Raw genomic sequence first — 23911 nt, 5'->3', positions numbered from 1 at the left:
CTTTGTCAGCGCCTTTAGCCACTGAACTGTATTGCCTTGACATTTCTAAGTATCCGCGTAACTTTCAGCACGAGTGTGCGGAGTGTCGTGTTGCCCGGAGTGGGAGCTCGAGAAGCGAAGCCTTTTCTCTCACTCAAACTCTGTACTTTACGTCGCGTCCGGGCAATCTGATCATGCTGCCGGTTCTCAGCCTCTGGATGAGCCCCGGAGATACAAACCAATGAAACAACTCCCAGTGTCACGTTAGCCTATAGTTTTGAGTACTAACCGCCAACAGGCCGCGGTGATAGTCGGCTGCAGAGCTTTGCGGGGAATCCTCCCGATTTACCTGCAGTGTGCAGAACGGACGCAGGGGAAGGACCTGTGCTATCGATTGACTGCTCGGGACTGAGCAACTTTAAGGGCCAGAGCTCGTGCACTCACTCACCAAATATCTTGCAGATGAGTATCTGCTCCTTTACCCTCAGCTCCTCTGTGTGCGCATCACTCACGCTCTTTATCTGTCTCTTTATGTCTGTTTTTCTATTTTGCGCTCCGTGCTTCTCCCCCCCCCCCTTTCTCCTGCTGGCCAGACTGCTGCAGAGCTCTCTCAGAAAAGAAGCATAGTGAGATATGGTGCTGAATCATAATTCCTTGAACGTGCACTTATCACTCACTCTGTGCACATCTCCCCTCCTGTAACTTTGACTGAGTGTCCTCTTGAGTATATATCGACCCTGCGACGCGTGTCAGACGTTTGCATGCTGGAAAAAAACGCTCGCCACCTTCAAACCACAAAGGGTGTGAGGATGCCAGATGTGAAGCCGAAACCTGAAGGTCTTCTTCGGACCCTCAGTGCTCTGCTGTTAACATCCAGTCGAGAGAAGCCCTATAAAGACGGCCCTCCACCGGGTGAGAGGGTGACTCCGCATCCCTGGGGGGCATTTACTCAGTTATCTCCGTGCTGGTCTGCACCAACATCAGTTGGAGCGCACGGACGTGTCTGAGGGCCCACAGACGGCATTTAAGCGCCGATGTTACGGGCAAAGTGCCGTGAGCGTAAGCTTTGGATCAGAAGGCTCTCGGGCAGCTTGACTGCCCTGCACCAAGAGCCGCTCGCTGCTTATCCCTCCGTTGTATTGCGCTCTACATTGTGCCACCCAACTACATCGAAGAGTTGCAGGGCAGATTTTAGGCCGATACGCATTCTTGTCTGCAGCTTTTGTGTCTGTAACTGTCAAGTTGGTTGTTTTTGCATACTGAATTTAACTATAAGCCATGCATATAGTTTTAGTTTTGTTGGCACAAGGCACCCATTTCCAATTCTGACATCCAAACAACCATAAACAGATGTAATTTCAAGATGCTAACTGCTGCATACCTTCAAAGTGAAGGAATTATGTTATTGTAAATTGGGGCGAGCCAATTCTTTTTTTAAAGGTGTTATTCGCAAGATGGCACTTCTATTTCCTCTCAATGGTGACGGTTGAGCCATTGTATCCGAACAAAGAACAGAGATGCTTGATTACAACACGCGCACACACACACACACACACACACACACACACATAGGGCGAGGGCTTTGTTTTCTGCTCTGGCAGAAACAATTCTCCAAGCTCCATTTTGTAAGTATATTTAAAAAAAACATGTTTCACTGCTCAGAACCCCGTATTTTACACCTTTTTGTATTTTATTACTGATATTTGCCTTCTATGATGTTGCTCATCTCCTTTGCTACTCAAACAACAGTCACTCTCTCCACACGTTACGAGCTCATCGGGTGTTTTTTTTACATTTCATAAATTTGCATATTAAATACCTTTTATTTTGAGTTGTCTTTTTAAAAACAGTGTAAAAACACAGTATTGCAAATATTCAATCAATTGCACTTCTTTTAAGGTACAGATAAACATCTAGTTCTCTTTTGATGCTACAGCGTAACTAGTGAAAGAAACCTACAAGAGATGGGGTGAGAGTCACATAGCCAACGGAAAGCAGCGAGGTGAGACCAGTGACGTCCGGTAGTTAGCACGGTATCGCTGTGGCGGAGGATGCGTCTCTCATGGCCTTGAAACCCCTTCGGCGCATTTCTTATGTTTTTTTGCGGCAGTGCTTTTTGGCTTTGAGAGGGACGTCCTGCAGGCGCTCTTTTACACAATGTTTTCTCCCCACTCATTTAATATGGTATTAGCCCTATTTGATGCTATACAACATATAGTAATATAGAATAAACGCAAATATATCATCCTGGCTGTACATAGTGTCTCAACCCTGTGTAGAGTTACAACAAGAGGTTTGACTTCACAATCTTATAGACGGAAAGCGATGTTGGGGCGAAAAAAAAGAAAAACACTTCTTTAAAAAAAAAAAATCTTACTTCAAAAGCTAGAAAATCTCCTGCAAAGTCCAAAGGGTTGTAAAAAGCATGCAAGGCTACACGCCTGCTGCACTTTAGAAGCCCTGGTTGTGATCAGCAGTGGCACATTCAGTCTCTCTGACTCTGTGTCGGTGGCTCACAGAGCAGCTGATGCAGGATGCTGCAGCGATACAATCACAGCCATCTTCTGTCGCCCGTCACACGTGCCTGCAGACCAACGTTACATGTTGGACTTGGTTTCATGAAGAGAAACAATAGAGGATTTTTCAAAGTTTTTTGTTTTTCTCTGGTGGACCAGACTGCTACAGTTTTATACTGAGGAGGTTTGGTTGGACTTGTTTACTTCAGGGTGGTTTGGGTTTCAATGACTGTATGCACTTTGAGGTTAGTAGTTTAATGAAAGGTCGTCCTTCTATGTACTACTTTATCTAATGCACACCCCCTTCACTGCAGCCCATATATATATATTAGTCCACTAAACCTTAAAGTAAATGCAAATAGATATTTATATAGAAAAAAGTACATTGACGTCTAACTTTGCAAATGTTATTAAGAAAATAAGTGTTATTTATTCATTTATTTTACTTCAAAGTCAGTTGACTCAAGGAGACATTTCAGAGATAGAAAGTTGAGTTCCAATAAACATCGCTTCTTTTGTCCTTTCGGTTTCTTCTTTAGATACTATGAAAGTCTTCATTCTGTCATAGTTGGTAGGCGGTGTACATTTGTGAGCTAATACTCAAAATAGTTGTTTTTGATTACTCTGGAGAAAAATCCTGAACAGTGTGAATTGTGCTTTGCGGTGCGTTGATATGCTGCCGACGTGGACCTCTGGAGCATCCTGGCCGATAAGCCGTCCTCTTCTGGATGGCTGGAAAGAAAAGACGAGAGTCCCAAAAGGTGGCTGGAAACGTGACGGTCACTCAGCCACTTTCGTAGATCGGAACCCAGCCCCCCCCACCCCCAGACGTCTGCTAGAAAAATATAATGCAAATAGGCCGAGGGCAAATCGGATTCGTCCTTTCGCCCCACTGATCTCCAAATGGGTTGCGCTGGTGCGATTTCACGCCCCCGTTTGAAGAAATTAGTTCAAAAATAACTCTGAATCCATCTGACGGGGCACTCTCAGTGTCCGCTCGTGGCGCTGTCCAGTCAGTGACCAGGTGTGCCAGAAGCCAAACGGGGACATAAAATGAACTTTGGCCAGCCAGGCGGACGCATTAATCCTGTGCGTCGGGGGCCGGTTAAGGAGGCGGTTCCTCGTCTTCACAGGAACCAAAGTTTCCAGCGGGCGTGCTTCTTGGAGTCGGCTTTGGACTTGCGCTTAGGGGTGGAGGTAAACGCCTCCTGTGGGTAAGGCAGGGAGGCGAAGTGGCCGTCGGGCGCGGGGCCAAGCCTCAGCATCAGCGGCTGCAGCTTGTCCTCCTGCTGCTTGAAGTCCAGCTCCACACTGCGGCAGAGAAACGGGGAGACACGCAAGTCAAGCACACCTCTGCTATTCCTGGCTAGTTTTCGTCAAAGCTTCATACGAGGCACATTAAAGCCGACCTTGCTGTTATAATCCCTGGAAGGCCGTACTACCGTGAAAACCTTTCGTGATTCGCTGCAATAAAATACCAGAATTCTTTTTCTTCTTTTCTTTGAAAAGGCTGCCAACTTGGCTTTTATTTGATATATTCTCCCTTCAACGCAATGAAAGCGCTCAGTTTGCTTTCGCCTTCTTACTGCTCTTTTAATCTTAACGTGGTTTGACTGCCACACTCCCCCTCTGATCGTATTAAGCATCTACGTTTTGGCCTCGTGTCATTGACCCCTGAACTGGCATCTGCTCAGCCTGGTGGAGCGACCTACATTTCTATCTCACTCACGCACCGGTTTTCCCAGTAAATTCTCCCAATCTAGAGCACAATGTGATTGCGGCCCACTTTTGGCTGCAACGCAGCGAACCGAACATCGTCTGCTCTGTTTAAACCAAGATCAGAGCCTTCGATTAGACGTGAGCCTTTTACTTTAGCAGTTTTCACGTCGCTCCTGAGGATGCAGCCACAATCCCGAGCCGTCTCCTTCCCCGCGCACACTTCTGCTCCTCCTGGGGGCGCGAGGGGATTGATCTGCACCGGCACCGTCATCGTAATCCAACGATCACATCAGTGCAATCGGGCGATGATCGGCCGTTGCTACAGGAGTCATTTCCAAGTAGTCATTTCAATATTACATAAAATAGAATCTCATCTCAAAGCACTGGATGCTGGTCACGATGAGGCAGGCGGGGGATGTTTGTGCAGATTAATCTGTCTATTGCATCTCATAGCCAAATATTAATTTCCAGGCTATACGCTTGCATATTTGACGACGGCACAGTTTTAAATGGACGCGTGCCCGCCCATTTTCTACTACTCCCGCTGATGCCTTCGGGTTCGATTTTAAACAGAGTGGATGTGCGTTCGTGTCTGACAGTGGCTCGGTGAACGCTGGGCTGCTGAACTAGACAGCCATCGTATTGCATTCGTTTTGACTGAGGCCTTTACGAGGCGCCGACAGCAATACGTCACACTCTGTTAATTGCACTGGTGTGAAGCCACGTCACTCCGCTGGGCGGCCAGCTGCGCCGCGGCTGCAGGCGTCGTATGTGCAGAGTAACCAGCTGTAAACTAACCGACGAGTAACTTTCTTATTTTCAAAAATTTTCAGAATAAAACCTGTGTCTTTTGGTTCGGAATGACCTTGTAGTCCTTAAACCAAATAAAGCTGGCCACACGTTCTGGCTAAGTTCCTAAAAATGTGCCGCAATAAAATAGTTTTACCTGCTCTTTTATCTATTTATCTTAACTGTTTGATTGATCCAGCCTATTCTGGATGTATCGTCTTTTCACCGTCTAATAAACCGCCACAAATTGCTTTTATTGTTTTTTCTGTTCCTGTTTTTATTTGTCTCCCAATGTCTATAAAAGCACTTTGATATAAGTGTTAGATTGCCCAAGGGAACCGCACCACACGTGTGAACAAGGCCCTCGGCGTCCTGATGTTGTAATAAAACCATGATGTCACACTTCAGCTCCCTCATTTAACGTAATTCATGGCCTGCGCGATTATCACAGGCTCCGTGCTTTGCCCAAGCGGCATCAAACGATTCTGTGATCAATGGCCGTGTGTTTATCAGAGTCTAATGAGCGTGTGTGCCGGTGACACACTGTCGGTGTTGCATTTCAATGTGCCTTTTTCTGCTCTTTAAAGAATATTGACCTGTTTTTTCGATGACATCAGAGCGTGAAGCCGTTGCGTTCGCCTGACTTAGTCAAAGTATGAATCGTTATATCGTAGACTTTTGAACGCCCTCGCAAGTTCACCTGTTTGTTTCAGGCTTGATGGAGCTTCATAGCTGTGTTGTGAGCAGACCAAATCCTTAAACACACTCGCAAAGGTCCCCGGTGTTCGTAGTTGAACAACCTGTGGAGTCACGATGCTCCGAGTGCTGCAGTGATCTGCTTACCTGTTTATTGTGTCTTTGACTGATTTAGCTCAGTTTCAATCTGCCAGTGGAATCTCACAAAGAGGTAAAGTTGTCTGAGGCTTCGGGGACGGCATGGCCAGAAAATGTAATTGAAAGAAATGCTCATAACTTAATTTCAGGGGGGGGGGGGGGGGGAGATTAAGCACAGTGAAAAGATAATCATCTCATCTTTGAAACAAAACTCCAAAGGCCTTTTTAATGAAACATTCGTTAGTCTCTACAGCCGGCCTAGTTATCCGCATCTCCTCAGCAAGCTGTCACGAGCCCCACTGCGTCGCTCCACGTTGTTGTTTTATTATTTTGAAGCTAAAATGAATTTTGTTGGCATTTTACTTTGATCTCGCTGCCACTCCCCTGAGTGTGCCGGCCGGAATCGGAGCGAATTGAGGGAAGGCGCTTTTGACCTCGTCAGTCTTTGACCCTTTCCCTCTCTTTTTGTGTCTCTCCCACTGTCTCCCTCTGCATAAAAGTCTATATGCCAGAAGAAAGAACCTTTATTCATCGACATTAAACTCCTTAAACATCTGAGTCTCCATCGCTCAAAGTCACCTTCATCCTCTCCCCGTTGCACGCTCTCGCCCCGCCTCCCTTATCGTCCCCCGGGTGTGAGTGTTCCTCCTCTTGACTGTCCTCCCCGTCCCCTCACACTGTCCTTCCGACCGAGGATCACTTTTTGTCGCTGTGGTAACCAGCTCGCCACCATGTTGGAAAACATCCTAAAGCTCGCAAACAAAAAAAAAAGAATAGCTACCGTCCCACAGCCGAGTCCCGCTCAGTTATTTCCATATGTTGTAATCAGCCCTTCGGCCTTTGCCAAAGCGTGATTGATTTGCATAGCCTCAAACAATAGATTGGAGATCCTCTTTATAGAGCCGTTCCTTTTTAATATATGATTTGCATTGCACACAATGTGATTCGAATGCTGCTTGTAGCATCGGCGTTAAACGATCAGCTGTTGCTGAATTGGGTTCATGGGAAACGACTGTGGTCCATTGTGAACAATGATACCCGATGGCGGGGAGCTCCGCGGTCGGCTCCCTTTATCACCACCACTTAAATCCATCAGCCTGTTTGATCAGCACATTAGCCCACATTAATGCAATGTGAGGAAAATGAGATTACAGGGTTTAAAGCCTGCGGTTTGAAAGTAAGCGGCATGCATTCCAAATCCCCCGTCCGCTTTAGCGCCACCCAGTTTGCCTCATTGACTTCCCGTCCCGCCTCCGCCCGCGTTTGTCTTTTCCTCTTCCTTCATGTTTTTCTCGGGAAAGGACGTTGCATCACATGGCAAGATTGGAATGAATTCCAATAATCCTTTCTCACCTATTCTGCGTCAATGGCGTCCGCGTTGTGTTTAATCGTCGAATCCCCAAGTTCATTTGAGCCGTTAGGAGATAACGTATTTGGAGGCTCACCATGGTTCCGAATGAGGGACGTGGGACTGGACAAGGACAAGAGACATCTGGTGTCTTCTGTTTGATGTCTATAGTCCACGGCTCGGTATTGAGCCAACGCGGTCGCCATGATGATGCCATGTACGCCTGGAGAAATTGATAATATTGAAGAGTGCAGGGCGGGCACCTCTCATTCGAGTGATTTATGGACCCATACGTCCAGTCGGGTCACGAGACTATAGAGAGAAACTATGCAGGTTTACGTTCAGGTTGGTCCTGCTTTTTTTGTGCTGGTTTGGCCACGACGCGATGACACGAACGTACAATAATTGGCATCAGAGACGGCTGCACAGCTCTGCTTTCTGTCCTGCATTCCTCCACCTCCAGAGGTTGTTTTCATGGAGAAGTCATTCGATATTTTCTTTAATCCTCCTGCCCGCGTGAATAAAACTATTCACGCGGGCTATATTTTATTCTGTATCCAATCAACAGAATTTCGCATGCCGAGCGAGTCTTTAAAGGAGAACCCTTGTCAATTTAACGCATGTCAAACATCTCACTTAGAAACGTCTGCCCTTTTATCGAGTTCGAACGTTACCAAGCACAGACGAGCTCCATCAAAAACGCTCCGTTTGGTATCGAGTTTCTGTTTTCCCGCATTTCCTTTCCGAAGATGAAGTGTTTCAATTGATCGTGGCGCTGCTAGGAAGCCAAATGTGGTGTTTTGATGTCAATGTAGCGCTTGTTTGAAGGCCGCTGTCGGTGGGTGCGAACGATCAGTCCTGAGGTGAACACGTGACCTCACTTTGTCCATGACGTCACTATATTATATATCCGTTCCCCTCTGAGGACGACGGGCACAGGGAGAAAAAACCAACTCGATGAGACGAGCCGGCACGTAATTTATGTTTAACTGGCTCATTCAAACGTGCACCGCTCAAGTCGTGGCGATCTATGAATGAAGCACCTTCCCCACCACATCACTGATGAGTATAGGAACACCCTGAGCCGCCCAGGTTATCTTGACAAAGAGAGCCGTAGAATGGATTGCTCCGAGCGTTATCACACTGCGGTTTGTGCTCACCGATTCAGGGGGGCGGTTAGCGGACGTCTCTGGCGTCTGCGGAGGCTGCCACATCGGGGCGAGCACAGTTGGTCTTTACTCAGGCGGGCAGAGCGGAGCGGGAGAAGGAGGGGGAGGGGGGATATATGTAGATCAAAGAGAGCGGGGGCACCCTCTCTCTCCTCCCCTCCGGGCCAAATCCAGCAGACTTGCCATTAAACATGGTGCCGGCTAATTTATAACACCAGGCGAGCTTCCGTCTCAGCCGCCTGTCCTGTGTCATCCATCCTGAAACTCTCCCCCTCCCCTCACCTCATCGTGCTACCACTGGATTTGTCACTAAAGCGAGTGTGTTCTTGTGTTCCGGCCCGTGGGCCACGCGGGCCTCCTGCTGCGATTCCTGCGCACTCCCGCTCGGCTCATCGGGCCGGGCCGCTCTCCTCCATTTGGTCAAGACCTGATTGCGGTTTGGCCCGAGGCGTATCGGTTATGGAGAGCTAGTAGATTTAGAAATGATTTGACACGGCAAAAGCCGAATGGTTGGGACAGTAGTATCACCCCCTCACCCTGCCATTCTTTAAATGTCTTCTCTCACTCCACATGTGGTAATCGCCAATTTGTTGGATTATGACCAAAAAAGATCTGCAAACCTGTCACGATAGGCTGAGCTATGAGATATAGTCCGAACTTGTATCATGTGAAAAGCTGGAACCAGACATCTTTTGTCATACACCGCTGGAATAAATCGCTAAATTGCTGCCATTTATCTGCCGACCGGCTAATTGATGCGTCAAGTATCTACGGATGTGCAAACCTTCATGAAGCAAAACCTTGTTCCCTGGCAGACAAACGACTTTGGAGTCACGTCCGTACCGGTTTGTCGAATCAACCTCAACTACATTGGAAAGTACGCCGACGATGATTCATTTCACCGTTGTCCTCCCTGCTTTTCAGACCTCGCGCTCTTTATCTCTAAACCAGCGGGCCCTGCACCTGGTAGGCACACAGTGAGCGAAGGGACAACGGGCGAATCAGACAGTGATTCATGGAGAGAGAGAGAGAGAATCACACGTCCCCCATGTGCAGATTAACAGCATCCACATTAGTCTTGCATCCCCTGGTTCACTCGCCCGTACCCCCCGTTCCCCGTCCCCCCTCGAGGAGAAAAAGACATGGCACATTTAGATCATCGTGTCTCTGAAGAGGAATGGCCGCTCACCTGTAAATAATGCAAGCGCTGTTCCGGCACGTGTCGCAGTTGGCCGTGTCCTGTCCCGTTCGATAGGTGAGTCTGCAAGATAAGAGTCGTGAATGATTAGCAATGGGGCTCGTTAGGCTGCTCCCTCTCGTCTTGTTAGTCACCCAAACCGTCAGCCCGGGGGGGGGGGGGGGGGGGGCGTGTGAACGAGGGGTCCGGCGGCGAGGGCAGCAAGAGCGCGGCGGCCGATGGCTGCGGTCGACCGATTTAGAGGTCAGATAAGGCAGAGTTCCTGCGCTGCTGTTCCTGCTGCAGACACGCGACCGTTATATGTCCTCATGTTAGACTAGACGCGGGACGGCGGCCCGCTGGGGGGGTCCCGCCTTCATATCAGCGGCTGTACAGGACACGTGTTGGACAACAAGAGGAAAACATGAGCAGCGTTTTTGTTTTTCATTCATCTGCAAGTTTAAATGGTTCTTTCACGTCGACTTAAGCACGACCAAAATGATGGGAGCGGCCGAGACAGTCGATTAGTTCTGGGGGGCTAAATGCTCCAAAGTCAGTTTATTTAGCAAAGGCGTTCCCGCAATCCATTTCGCGCATCAACTCTTTTTCAACGAAGGCTGAAACCACCTCAGGCGAGGGTGGAAACTACTCTTTTGAAATTGATGACGTTTTAATGAATTGTAGCTGCTTCCGTACATCTTTTCTGATGCGATACGAATATGTCAAAGGTGAAAGAGAAAAGTTATTTCTACCGCTACTATACAAAACTTAATAATTGCAAATATTCTCCTATAATACTAAGGTCGGATTGTAAATAATTATTAGTTTCTCTATTGATTAATAACTGGCCATGGCCTTGTAAATAAAATATGAGAGGTATTACTTGTTCTATCTGCTTTTCTTTATATCAAGAAACTCAGCCTTGATTAATCCATTCAGTAAAATATGTGTTCGTAAACAGTTTTCCTTGTGTTGAACATAGTTTGGGGCCTTTCATTATGGGAAAAAAAACAAAATGGAAACGAGATGGCTCACCAGACACACATTTTTCTTTAGCTTCATACAGCGAGCCCGTCTTCATTTCCCTGCAATATCGATTCCCTCGAATTCCCATTCAATCCTATCAATATCCTATTACATTATATCCTGTGTTTCCCTGTATCGTTCTATTATCAGTTTCCTCCGAGATAGAAGATGGTCATGAACAGACTTGCCATTATAGATTCTTATTCCTCGGGGGGCCAGCTGAAGACCAGGTGACGGCCCTAAATGAAAGTACTGGCTTACAAGGTTGTCTTATTGGATCAGCGTCGTAATGTGCATATTGATCGACCGCCATAGTTTCCTCTTATCATTAATGCAATATTACAATAGAAGTACTCGGGACTCGTCAGTCTTTGACCCTTTCCCTCTCTTTTTGTGTCTCTCCCACTGTCTCCCTCTGCATAAAAGTCTATATGCCAGAAGAAAGAACCTTTATTGCCTGTGACACGGAGAAGAAGGACATTCTCTCCAGTTTTTTATAACGTGCACTTCGGCAGCAACCCACAATTCATCTCGTAGACCCGGTACAGCTGTACCTTTGAGTTATTTGCAGTAATGATTGAGCCTTTGTCTTTTGGTTAAGGCAGAAAACATTGTGCTCTTTATTTTCATCGGTCAAACTGTCACGAGCCAGGCATTCCCAAGTGAACGTATCTGTGAGATGTAGCAGAGACATTTCTCACTTCTCCCTCAAGGACTCTGGTCACACTGCCCATAAGGTCTGGCACCAATAAAGAACGAAAAGAGGCCATCATAAATATTCTTTCCTCATCTCACCCCGCTTCTGTGCTGAAGGCGCTGACAGGTAACCGAGAGGCGTCGATATTAATATTGTTATTTAAGGCCGTCTGTTGCCTGATGGGCTGATGGGGAGAGTCAGGGAAGACGGGAGGGTGGGGGGGGAGGGTGGTTTGAGGCTGTCGTTATTCGGTTCTCTCTATTTATTCCTCGGGCCATCACTGAGTTGACAAGAGAAAACAAGGCAATCGTCCCCTGAAGTGAGCAAAGACCCAAAGTGCCATTGACAGCATTTATCCGCCCTACACTCCCATCTTCTGCTAGGCGAGGTCTCCCCAAGGTGGGATGCGCATGCATCCGCTACTTAGGAAGTGCGTGGCCCTCGCTCGCGGGGGGCTGTGGGCCGTACCTGAGGGATACATGCCATCGAGCGGTTGCGTGCGTGGTGTGCGGGCGGCATGAGGGGCAAGTCGATTTTTCGCCTAAATCCCCTTTGTTCCCTCAGCGGCTTGGTTAGAGCTGCTGCTGCTGCGATCTATAAAGTTTTGAATAATACATAACCAAGCCCCTCTCCCCCTCCCCCTTGTTGTCCCTCTCGCATGCTTTTCTTTCACCTGCTTGTTTTCCCGTTGAGTAGCAAAGTGCGGGGATTGCGCGTTGGGTGCAAGCGGTCGGTAAGTGCCTTTTCTTTTATGCATTGAAGTGACTGCGAGAGTCTGGTGAGTTGCATTCGTGGGCATTTTGAATTCCATTGGAATCATTCGCACAAGAGGTGAGAAACGATGTACAAAATCAAGTAAAGGTACACCTCGACCGAGGCGGCCAATGGCAGACCCTGTTATTGCGCCTCGGCAGTGTCAGAGGGATTCGCGTCGTTTTTATTGGACTCTGCTCGTTAGGCGCTGAACTTGTGTCCGAGCAGCCTGTTGTGAGCACGTGCGTAGTGATGAACGCGCTGGGTCACTCATCTCCTCTCATGGAGAACGAACGTCATACAAAATAAGCAGTTATACATCGGATAATTAAACGTAAACAGTTCACCTAAAGCCCCGGGACACTCCTGTTTGTTGTGTCAATGACATTTATGTAAGGGGAGCACGGAGCTAATGCAGTGTGACTAAAGCAGCATTAGATTTTGTTCTGCTTGGATGATTACAAAAAAATGGAAACGTGTACAGGAAGAAGCCGGCGACCGTGCTTATAAGGAAAGGAAAGGCTCAGATGGATTACCAGAGGCTTACACTGCTCCATGACTTAAACCGAATGTAGGCTTTTTTCCCCCCTTCATTAAAGTATGAAAAGATGTGATTGTTTCTTTGTGTATGTGACCAGATGGCACCATTGGACCGTAATTGCTAATTTTTATTTAAGTCTCTCCTCTCTCCCCTGTTTTCTTCTCTCCCACCTGCCAGTTTAGACACATCTGATAAACCAGATGTGCTTGGCAACACCAGAGAAGATGGCTCCTTATGCTGCGCCACATCTGCCCTTACTTTCTTCGCTTTTACACTGTTACAAGTTCCGGGATAAGGAGATTGAGGCGGCCTTGTGAAAGATTGTTTAAAATGATAATTTCCCTTTTTAGACGGCGTACAGTCCCGTCTGTTGTGTGCAAACTGCTCCTTGCTTTGAACCGAGTCACAAAATGTTGTTCAGCCGCGTTGACATTGAGGGTGGCTTTCATACACTTAAAACGTATTTGTGTTTGGAGGGATGTAAGCTTGGCAGGTGTGTCCGTGGTTATTCCCACAGGTTCCCGGGGGCCAGGTTGCTATGATGTGGATTATATGGATTTTCTCACACACTGCGGGTGCAAACCGATAGAGATCTGAGTGCAAAGGCCCAGCAATTCACTCAAGAAATTGGCCATTTTATTTGCCTCGTCCCTTTGGATAGACAATCCTCCTTTTTCAGTGGTCTAGATGATATCTACAGCCCTTTTGTATGTAGCCAGTATCCATTGGACAGTAAATTACTTTTTCACAGGCTATGGCTTTTTTGAAGGCCGTGGACTTTGAACGCCGTTTTTTCGTATTATGTGTGTCCTTATGATTCGATTTCCTCCTTACAGTAGATTTTTTTTTCACCATGATAATTAAATTCAGTATTCTTATTTCTTTTACGGAAGGAAACCAACGGGTGATGCAGCGTCTTCAATTCAAATCCTGATTTCACATACATTATTTTCCGTGTCGGAATTGGTGCCATTTACAAAACAGCGAGTCTGTCACACGTGACGGGTCATCAAGCAACTCGGCCCAAATTGGGTGGGATGAGTCGTCTGAACAGAGTCTGCTGCAGGGCCGTCGTGCCTGGTGGGGGAGGGAATTGCGAGTGCCTGAATGCCACGTCATCCCAGCTGCATGGTCTCCTTTTGCTGGGTTCATCAGCTACAGCTCTGCTGGACAGCTGTCACACACGCAATCTTTAACACCCAGAAATAATGTGACACATCAATAGGACCCCTTTTCTGCTCACGCTGAATCATGAATTTTCCATATCTGGTGTGTGCGGGATGTTTCCCCCTCCCCACCACTGTGAAGTTGGGGTGCACCAATACAATTCACTAGATCAGTAACAGCACTGATACTCACCACATTAAGGTTTGGTATCCGCCATTAACTGACTGATCCATTAGTTTCTTTACTAAATGTTCGGAAATTAAGTGTTTCTGTCATGGTACAACAATCTCCGTTTGAAATGTGTTTCAAAAGCAGATTAGTTATATTGATTTTTTTAAACGAGAAAGGATTGATGCTCGATATTGGCAGGATATCTAACTGAAACATTGCTAACAGTATCGGGAGGACAAAGTAAGTCATTTTGTGCATATTTAGTGTAAAGCATTGGCTGTAAGTGGGGTGTCTTACCCTTCTCTGTGGGCCTCCCCCTTCTCCAGCTCCTGGATGACCCCCAGCAGCACCTTGATGGTCTCTTGGCTGGAGCTGATGAGATTTTCCATTGCCTGCAGCTGTGCTTTAACCTCCCCGTCCTGTTTCATAGGCACTATTTGCTTGCAGGCCTCCTGTGTTTGGTCGGACGCCGCTCCGCCAACCACGTCCCCTCCACACGGTGCCAGGGGCTCGTCCATGCCCCGCAGAGGCCGGGCAGACAGCTGTCCCGTGTGGCACTGTGCCTGCGTTGTGCAGCCTCCGCCGGAACGTGGTAGCGTCTCACTCTGCAGCCCGTTGAGCTGCAGCGCTTTCTTCCGCTTGCTGCGCACCGACGGGCTGTCCAAGCACTCCACCTGCGTGAGGGAGTTCCAGGCGATGGGGCCCGTAACCTTGGAGGCCCTGTCCGGCAGGGTCCGGGACGAGCCCGCCTCCAGGTTGAGCAGCTGCCTCTTGGCCGAGCGGTCCGCGTCGGCCTCCCCGCGTTGTAATCCTGTCCTGGCTTTGGATGGGACGCCGCAGAGCTGGTACTCGTCCCGCGCTCCGGCTCCGCCTCCTCTCTGCGTGCCTGCGAGGCGCTCCGTGTCTGCGGAGCAACTGAGCTGCAGCGCGTCAGAGCACAGGCCATCAGGTGCAGTGTGCTGCTCCACTGTGGCGATGCACTCATTAGTATGGAGCAGAGCCCTGGTCCTCCGGACTCCACTCCCACCGCAGGCTCCCTCCTCCTCCTCCTCATCTAAACCCTGCACGGCAGCCACGGGCTGCTTCACCTCCATGACAAAGCCGTTATTCTGACCTCTGTACGTTTCCACGGCCGCCACGTGCTTAAAGGTGTGGCCCTTTTTGCGCTCAAAGGGAAAGGTCTGGTAGCGTTTCTTCAGATCGGGGGAGGTCTGCACGCCCGTGCTCCTCGTGACGTTCGGGATGGAGCGGCGGGCGGGGACGGTCATGTACTTGCGGTACGCCACCTTGTAGGAGATGGGCTTGCCGCCTTTCCCTGCCGCCTGCAGCTCCGCCTCCCTCTGCTCGTTCTGTGCCTCGCAGATATCCTTGAAACGCACTTGCAGGGCCTTGTTTCTCTTCCTCACCTGTCGACTGGCTTCCAGGGAATACTTCACCTCCAGCGCCAGCGAGGTGGAGGGCAGGGGCGCTGCCTCCGAGTCAGACTCTGAGTTGGTGAGCATGCATTTGCCGCCCTCCTTGCTCACCATGTTTCCTGAGAGGCACGGAGAGAGACGCTGTGTTAATCATCAGTAATGAAAAGCTCAGGGCAAAGACCCTGCCTCATTGTTACATCCTGCTTGACAGAACCCACCCGCTCACTGCGCTTGGGTAGGGAGGGAGGTAGTCATTCAAGTGCTTTTAATTGACATTTTTTGTGTATGAATGCCAAAAAGCATCCCAAATATGAATTTTAAAGGAGGAGATCCATCCAATATAAGTTCCACCCCGGATGATAAATGAGTAACAGGGTTGATGATTGTTGATTAACTAACATGTATTTATCCTTGAAAACATTTCCGCTTTGATGCCAATTGGCAGGGGTTTGTGCATGCGTGCCCATCCGTCTTCGTTTATTTACTGAGGAACTTCCCTAAAAAATCCCTACATTTAATCTAAAACACCCAAAACTCCACATGAAGTGCAATTTTCAGTTTATCTTTTCTAGTTAAAGCAGCTTTGACCACCAGTTCCCCCTCTCCCACTTCTCTACGTTGATGAGTGTTTGTATGGGAGCGATCAGTCAAAGGCAATCATGCACACTGTCACGCACTCAAACGCACTACAGGCATCAAAAGCAGCAGTGGACTTCTCCTTCGACTGCGCCTGAGGTCTGCTCTCAGTTTGTCTCTCTGGCCCATTAGGTTAAGCAGACTTCTTCACTTTCCGACCTTTCCCTCTTAATTATTGTTTGTAAGTACAAATAACATTTTCACTCATCTAGAATATACGAGAATAAACGTTTGGGCTGTGTTCATTTTCCATTTTCAAGACAAGTGAGCATCCCGATGAAGGTGGTGCCTGCGAACAACTTTTGAGAACTTTGCAACAAAGCAGAAACGTGAATAAGAGATAAGGAATGTCCTTCCCCACTACTAAAGGTACAATGTCACAACCTGCCCTCTGCTGCTCTGACAGAAATATAACTCCTTCTGCCTGCTGATTTACAAGAAGCAAACACGCTCATGTAGAGGCTGATTCAGATGTGTGATTATCACAACCAACAACCATAATTTAGTCCTTTTTATTCTGATCTGCTTACTGTGGAATGAATCCAAAACCTTGCATTCCCAGTGCAGGCAGATCTAATAGTATGATGTTCTCGCTTCGCAGTTTTTCTATCACAAAACTAGAAGAGCTTTTGCCGTGAATAATGTTTTGTCGGTTCATCACACGTAACTATCGGAGCGTGCCAGATACGGAGAGTCTCATGGTCATTGGCAGTCCATTTGCAAAGGTCCTGTCTTAAGGAACCCATGTTCGAAACATGCAGCGGTTAATGGGCCCAGCAATGCCGACTGTGCTCCCGTGAAACTGTCTAATCATTGCCCAGTAATGTCAGCGGAAGCCAATGTCAAAAGAGATGACAGATTTCTGCTGTGCAGGGAGATGTTTGTTTCATTCTCAGCAGCCAGGTATTAACCAATGGGTCCATATGACCAGGGAGTCCTGCTGTAGAATGCTTTTGGCAACTACAGCCCAGAGAATATCCACCTTTTATTTCACTGCGGTGCATGCGTACCTAGCGTCATGGAGTAAAAATTCACTAAAATACAATATATTTAAAGTGGTGAGAAGCACCGCCTCAAGCCTGTGCATTCAGGCACAAGGAAATGCCAGAGGAGCTCACTGTGTTATCATCAACTGCAAACATCTCGACCTTGTGTTGAATTAACATTTCTTTGACGTCAAGAGGGAGGAATCGTGGCTGCATGTAGCATAATCCAATGCATCAATTTCCCAATTATCCCCCCCCCCCCAGCTGGGCAGCATTTGGATCATTTCAGTCCTCCAAGCCCCTTCCCACCTTCTTAGCAATGTTTGACAGCGCACGCCGCTTATTCCCCGATTATCATCTATTCGCCGGCCTGGCAGTGCTTTCCTGGTCCATCGCCGTCGGTGTCCATGTTTGTTCAACGGATGACATTTTGAAAAAGAGATTAAACTGTAGCCCCACATCTCCTCTCCCAATAAGGTCAGTGAACATGTCTTTGTTGTAAGCTGGGCCCAAATTAAACATTTATATTCAATATGTGCAAAATGATATCTGTTTACAATTCAACATGCCATCCTGCGCCGATCCATCAGATGTTGAGGCGGAAATGTGTCTTGTCAGGACAAACGGCGACAATGAACACACACACACATGCCTACACTTTGATGGTATTGTATCACATCCTCATTTAGATTTGATCCCTTACGACACGACCGCCCTGCAGGCTGCGCGATGTGTCCCCCCCTTCTTCCCCCTTCTTGCATAATCAGCATGACTCATTGTGCAAGGCTGTGACAACTGACATGTTCACAACTGACCTTGCTTTAGTAGGCCGGTTATTTCTAGGGACGCAAGTGAATTTTGGCCACTAGAGATGGTTCTTGGGAGGATTTTCTCTGCTATTTCAGACTTTTTTTTTTTACTTTGGAGCGATGCGACGACAACCCACAGAGTACTGTAGAAATGCAATTCATTTTTCTTAATGGAAATGGTCTTTACGCTCATTTGATGCAACACCTTGCCTTGAATATAAAACGGGTTTCCCATTTCTTGCATTATTTTAAACCGCATATGAGTCGGCAGCTTTGTGAATGGCAGTTTCCTAATTAAACTTTGGTTGCCGGGGGTGAAATCATAGAAGGGGGAAATTTCAGTGTTCTCATTCTACCTGGGGATTGAATGTTTACCGTGCGGTTGAGCTCGACTAATCTTTGTTGTCTAACTTCTGCTCTGCGGATAGGAAAATTCATTAATATAGTACGCTTCAGAAAATCCGGTAATTGATTAAATACTGGAAATATCGCTATACATGTCAATTGGCAACGCCGGCCTAAACGGCCCTCCTTGTTAATGCATTTAACTGTGTTCGATGCATAAATGTTGCTGTGTTTTCTTTTGACATTATCTTGATGTTTTACCCACAAAACGTGAACATTTGATGTTTAAGCTTGGAACAAATAATATTGCAGTAAAAAACTGTTGTGTGTGTCCAACTCTATCCCTGTGTCTGTGAGCCGGATTCCATCACCCAACCTCGCTGAAGCGTTGTCAACACTTGACCTGCGCGGTGTGGAAGTGTGGAAGCATTCCAGTGAACAGGATCTCTCTTTAGGTCACTGTGACCTCACGTTTGTCCTGTTCCCGTGATAAATCGGTAATGCCTTGAGCTAATTTCTTTACATTCGCCACCAAAGTCCACTTGCATTTAAGGTTGAACTGATTAGAATGTGGTGGCTAAAGGTCACTCACTGCGACCTCATAAAACGTGGCCATAACTCGAGAATTTATATGTTAATTGCGGGGGATTTCACACAAATGTCTAAAAGGATAAAAGAATTAAGGCCCTGACATTTTCTGCAATAACACGGTGGTGGCAGCAATTCTAGTTTACTGAAAAAAAACGGTAAATGGAACTACACGCAGCCAGCTTTGGACTTCCAATTACTGACAAAGTGAGCTTGAAGTCTGCCATTGTGCTGCATGATCACCGAAAAAAAGGAAAAGCGGCCCTCCTACCGCTGCAGTTTTACATTACAGCTCAGCGCGGCTTCAGATGCCGCTTGAACAAATGAGTGTGGCGGCGTCATCGCCGGCCGGCCGCCGCCGAAGTTCCAAACTCTGCCCGTAATCCAGCGTTATCTACTCGTGTTTTGGTTTCACCGCCTTTTCTCTCTCCATTATTACACGGGGCTTAGTGGTGTTTTAAGAAGCCCTTGATCGCCGTCTGAAGAGCACACTGAATATGCATCTAAATGTGTGTGTGTGTGTTTTTTGTTGTTAGTGTGTTGCAGCATGGAAGGGGGCGATGCGAGGGGTTTATATAGCCGAGTGATTGACTGTGCAGGTCAGCGTTGAGGGATAGCGGCAGTACAGTGCGTTAGGCCGACACCAAAACGCAGCAAATCCTTTGTCATTGCAGCTTAATGCTGTAAGATGGAGCAGCACTGGAAAACACAGGATTTTAAGGGGATTGTCTTCCTGGTAATTGTTGCTCAGTCATCGCGGGCCACTGTGCTGTTGCCAAGCGCCATTGCAAAGGTTTCACTCGGAATAATGATGTTGTTTCGCGGGAAACGACTAAATAACACATGAGCATATTTTCAGTCGAGCGCGCTGCTATGAAAGTTGCCAATTATAAACGGAGGAGAAGGCGCACACGTCCAGGATAGCTGACATTTTAATACCATTGTGATTCCACTGCGGAATCATCAGCGTGCTTCTGTGTATTGGGGTCAGATACATTTCCGATCGCATACAGATGCAGCAATAGCAGGTTGGCTTTGAATGAAACCGGCTATTGATCCGTAAACTGCTTGACAAAGCTCATGGACGATGAGGCCAAATTCATCTTTCAGCACTAATGCGGCCGTTGTTAAGCTCTGCTGTTCCATTTGTGGTTTAATGTGGCATCGCAGTAGCTATGAATATATAAATTAAGTTAGGGTTCCTTTTAATGTCAGGAGTCTCGTACAGCTGTTAATGGCACATTTCCCCCACATGCTCTGCATTTATTGAAAAGCCACGTGTGCGTTGCAAAAACATCCACATTTGATATTCATATTGCATTTCATTTCAAGCGCTTTCAGTCGGGCACTTGTAGCTTGCACACAAAAATGTGTGTGTGTGTGTGTGTGTGAGGGACTGCATCAGATACTGCAGTTACAGAACGAGACTTGCCGGCCTCTCATTGAGCCTGATAGTGTGTGCCGTGCACGTCATCCGTTTGCCTCCCGCTGTGCACGTTGCTAGAAATGACCACCGTCTTGTCCTTTCACTCCAGCCCTACGGACACCGTTGCCTCGCTATTTTCACTTATATATATATATACACCCTTCTTTCGTTTGTCTCTGTAGTCGTTCGGCTCTTCTCGTGCGACGCCTGCACCCAGGTGGCTCCTCGCGAATTCACAGGAAGCCTGTAATTCATACGTCTACTGACATGCGGGTTTGGATGGAGATGAGACCCTGAGAAGCGACTGCATGCGGCCGCCTGTTCTAATCAGAATGCGTCGGATCGCTCTCCCCCTTCCTCTCCTCTTTGTCTTTTTCTGATGAACGTTACGTGTTTTTTCATTTTTTTCTTTCTTTTTTCTCCTCATCTCACTCTCTTCCCTTTTTGTTGCTTTCTCGCTCGGTGTCTTTCCGTCTCTTTGCCTTCCAGACTTGCCGAGGTTTCAAAGCCGGCGGGTAACTACAGAACTCCCTCTGCTGCTCTCTGATGCTTTGTAGCCGTCCCCGGCAGAGACACACAACAACAACAAAAGCAACGCACACTACTACGCACGGCGATAGACCAGAGGAAAATACTAGAATAAACAGCTGCATGGGTTTAGATGTAGTTTGGTTGCAGCAGAATTAAATGTGACGGGAAAAACCTCCATCAATCATTTCTCTGAGCCTCGAGCCACAATTAATCAGTGCTGGAACGATCAGTTGAAATGCAGAAAGTTACTTGACATAATTTATCGGTAATGTATTGTGATGTATCAAGTAATTGGAAATTGAATGTCTGTGTGGTTTGGAAGAAATTTCAACGGGGTCAGACAAGACAAAGACAAAAGCATTCATTGAAATGAAAATAATGACGCTAGAAGTATGGGAGTAAAAAGTATGGTTACCTAAAATTTACTTCTTCCCTATAGCAAAGAAAACTCCCGTCTGGTTTCCGCTCTGCTTCCGACGCCACATCGGGGCCCTTAGCTGACTGGGCCCCTACTGAGGGAACGCATCTTTCTCACACACACACACACACACCAGCGCGCACAGACAACAACATCACCCAGGCGGGGATCTTGTTTCCCTTCCTCTACGACAGACGCACGCGATTCACCTCAACTGCCGTCACTCTCGGGTGCCGGCGCGTAATACCCTTAATTTGTAAAAAGGAAAATATGTCAATATCCTCTGCTGCCAGACTGTCTCTATTACTTCTCAAAGACCCCCCCCCCCTCCCCACCCCCTTCTTTATCTATCATCCCCTCAGTCCTCTCTGCGCTGTCTGCACAAAGTGAAATGGAGCAGAGGGGAGATCGTATCAGAGCCTTGGTGTGAGATACGGTTGAAGGGGAGACAGAGCGATGGCAGAAGGGGGAGCAGGGGTGGGGGGGGGTGACGAGTGGGAGTGACATGCGCCTTGAGTGACGGTGCGAGGTGCGAGGGTTCAAGACGACCCACATTCCTGACACACACCTGCTCCAGTTTTACGACTTCTTCACCCAGTCCATTAATCTAGATTACTCTCCAATAAGGTCCTTCATCAGCTCTCATTCCTTATTCCGCTTTGCTGCCTCCGTCCGCCTACGTGGGACGGCCGCTTCACGCAAGACCTCTGCAATTGCCCTTTTTGGTTTGGATGCCAGCGTGGTTTATGTAACCTGCAAGACTGGGAGGAAAACGCAGCATCATGCAAGAGCTCGTAACCAAGCCCCGTTTTCAGCTTTGTGTGCGGAGCCAGTCGGATTCTACATCTGGACGGAAAGCCTCTGAGAACCGGCCCGCCGGCTCTGCTTAATGTCGTCTAACAGTTGGCAGCGAGTTCCCCATGGTTTTTTGTAAACATTTTTTTTTTATCTTTAAAGTTTTCTGAACTGACTGACCTGCTCTCACAAAGTCACCGCCAACACATTCCACGGCCGACCACGGCAAACCTCCCCAGAACCACGTCCCCCCCACCCCCCTCTCCCCCTCCCCATCTCCTCGTCAGAGGCGACTGAGCCGGACTCGGAACCACCAGACATTTACCTCCTTTCATCTGCCGCACGCACTCCAAATTCACTCAGCCGTCCAAAAGGGAAAATCTCCGGCAGAAAAAACGTCCCTGTGGATAATCCCGGGGGGGCTCAGCGCCTCCCTCGCATTTCCCACCTCCAGAGGTTATTTGATCCGACTCGGCGGCCGCGGACTGAGAGGTGACACGGAGGAGCGGAGGAGAGCGACTCACCTCAGACCGCGAATCACTGACGTAGAGGATGCGTGAGCCTGGATCCCTGGCGTCGCCCATGCATGCCCCGTGTCCTCAGTGGGTGTGAGGCGAGCCGGAGGAGGGGGGCTCCGCCATGGCAGAAGTTGGAGTAGTTGTTGCACATCGGCGTCCTCTGATCCAGTGGCGGGGGTTTAGCGAGGGGGGGCAGCGGCGGGGGTGTTTCCTCTAAGCCCCCCCAGTCAGAGTCAACACTCCCCCCTCTCTTCTCCTCTCCACCCGTTCCCCTCTCTGTTCCCCGCACGGCGTCGGCAGGGGGTCTCACTTACTCACCCGCGCACGCACGCACACATGCACACACACATGCACACACACACACACACGCACGCAAACACACACACACACACGCGCGCGCGCAAAGCGGCTGGACCGGACGCCTCAGCGGCAGAATATCTCCATGGTGCCCGCGCAGTTCTTCTCTGTGGCTTTCTCCTGTTTACTGCGTGTGTGCATCAGAGTGTGTGTAGACAGAGGGAGAGAGAGGGAGAGAGAGAGAGAGAGAGAGAGAGACTGAGGGGAGGGAACATGGGAAAGAGAGAAGAGAGAGAGCAGAGGGAGGGGGGAAGGTTGCCGTAGAGAAAGTGCAGCTCCAGTTTGGGCTACATCTGGCAGGTTCATGCCCCCCCCACACCCACACCCACACCACCCACCCTCACCCCACACTTCATCTCGTCACGGGGGGAGAGCGGCTCTGTCGGTGATCTCACTTCCTTTGAACTATGCTGGTGCGGAGTGTTGAGTGAATCGAGTCTGTTCACCCGGGGTTTTTTTTGTTTGCCCGATCCCGTCCGAGCTTCCCAAGCCCCGGGGGGGGGTTTGGTAACCCGACGGCGCGTCCCACTCGGCCCCAATTGGATTCGTGGGGTCTTGTAGTCGTTGCTCTATGAATGAAAAGAGGTGTGAGGAGATGAACCTTTGATCATGTTAAAGCGGAGCTGTATCAGAAGCTCGGCTGGATGTTTTCAGAGCCACAGCTCGCCCCTCAATCTCTCACTGGGAAACTCCTCGCGCCGCTTTAAGCCTCAGGTTCCACGGTAATGAGCTGCAGCTCTCCAGACAGCTGCTGCTGCTGCCTCTGTGTGTGTGTGTGTGTGTGTGTTTTGGCACGTGCAAGTTCTGCTTGTGTTAACCGGTGAGCTGGTCTGTAAACACCGCGCAGCACGTGGCGCTTACAGTTAGTACGAGACCAACATCATTCAACCCTCGGAACCTCAAAGAGTCAATTTGGATCGTTCTGGTATCAAGGAAACCACAAAAATCACTAAAATGCCCAAAAAGGTGAAATAAAGACTGTTAAATTGTTTTGTTATGCGAATAAAATAATTGTCAGCGTGTCCCGTGGAAGAAAGTGCTCAAAAATTTGTCATATAATGAAAAAGATGTCGCCGAGTTATTACAGCCGGCGTCGCTCCACACTTTAAACCCATTATACCTCTTTCGCTTGTTTATCAGCCTCTCACAGCTCAGCCGCTCATTCAACGTGTGGGGAAAAAAATAAAAAAAGTCGTGCAGC

General features: G+C 48.3%; 2 protein-coding genes across 3 annotated transcripts in view; one reads left to right on the top strand and one right to left on the bottom strand.

Moving 5' to 3' along the window:
• dock1 (dedicator of cytokinesis 1) overlaps positions 1 to 23911 on the top strand; it is a 122102-nt gene that overhangs the window by 49663 nt on the left and 48528 nt on the right. The window lies entirely within an intron of this gene.
• Positions 2902 to 22852, bottom strand: insyn2a (inhibitory synaptic factor 2A). Its single transcript, XM_040177600.2, has 4 exons — positions 22360 to 22852; positions 14184 to 15420; positions 9544 to 9615; positions 2902 to 3806 (listed from the first exon to the last, which is right to left on the bottom strand). Exons 2-4 carry the CDS (start codon positions 15413 to 15415, stop codon positions 3623 to 3625), a joined length of 1488 nt encoding a protein of 495 aa, XP_040033534.2. The 5' UTR covers positions 15416 to 15420; positions 22360 to 22852; the 3' UTR covers positions 2902 to 3622.

This window comes from Gasterosteus aculeatus, chromosome 5, assembly GCF_964276395.1.
Source record: "Gasterosteus aculeatus chromosome 5, fGasAcu3.hap1.1, whole genome shotgun sequence".
Classification (NCBI taxonomy): Eukaryota; Metazoa; Chordata; class Actinopteri; order Perciformes; family Gasterosteidae; genus Gasterosteus; species Gasterosteus aculeatus.
The sequence above is the reverse complement of the archived record's forward strand: the minus strand, read 5'-3'. Positions and strand labels throughout refer to the sequence as shown.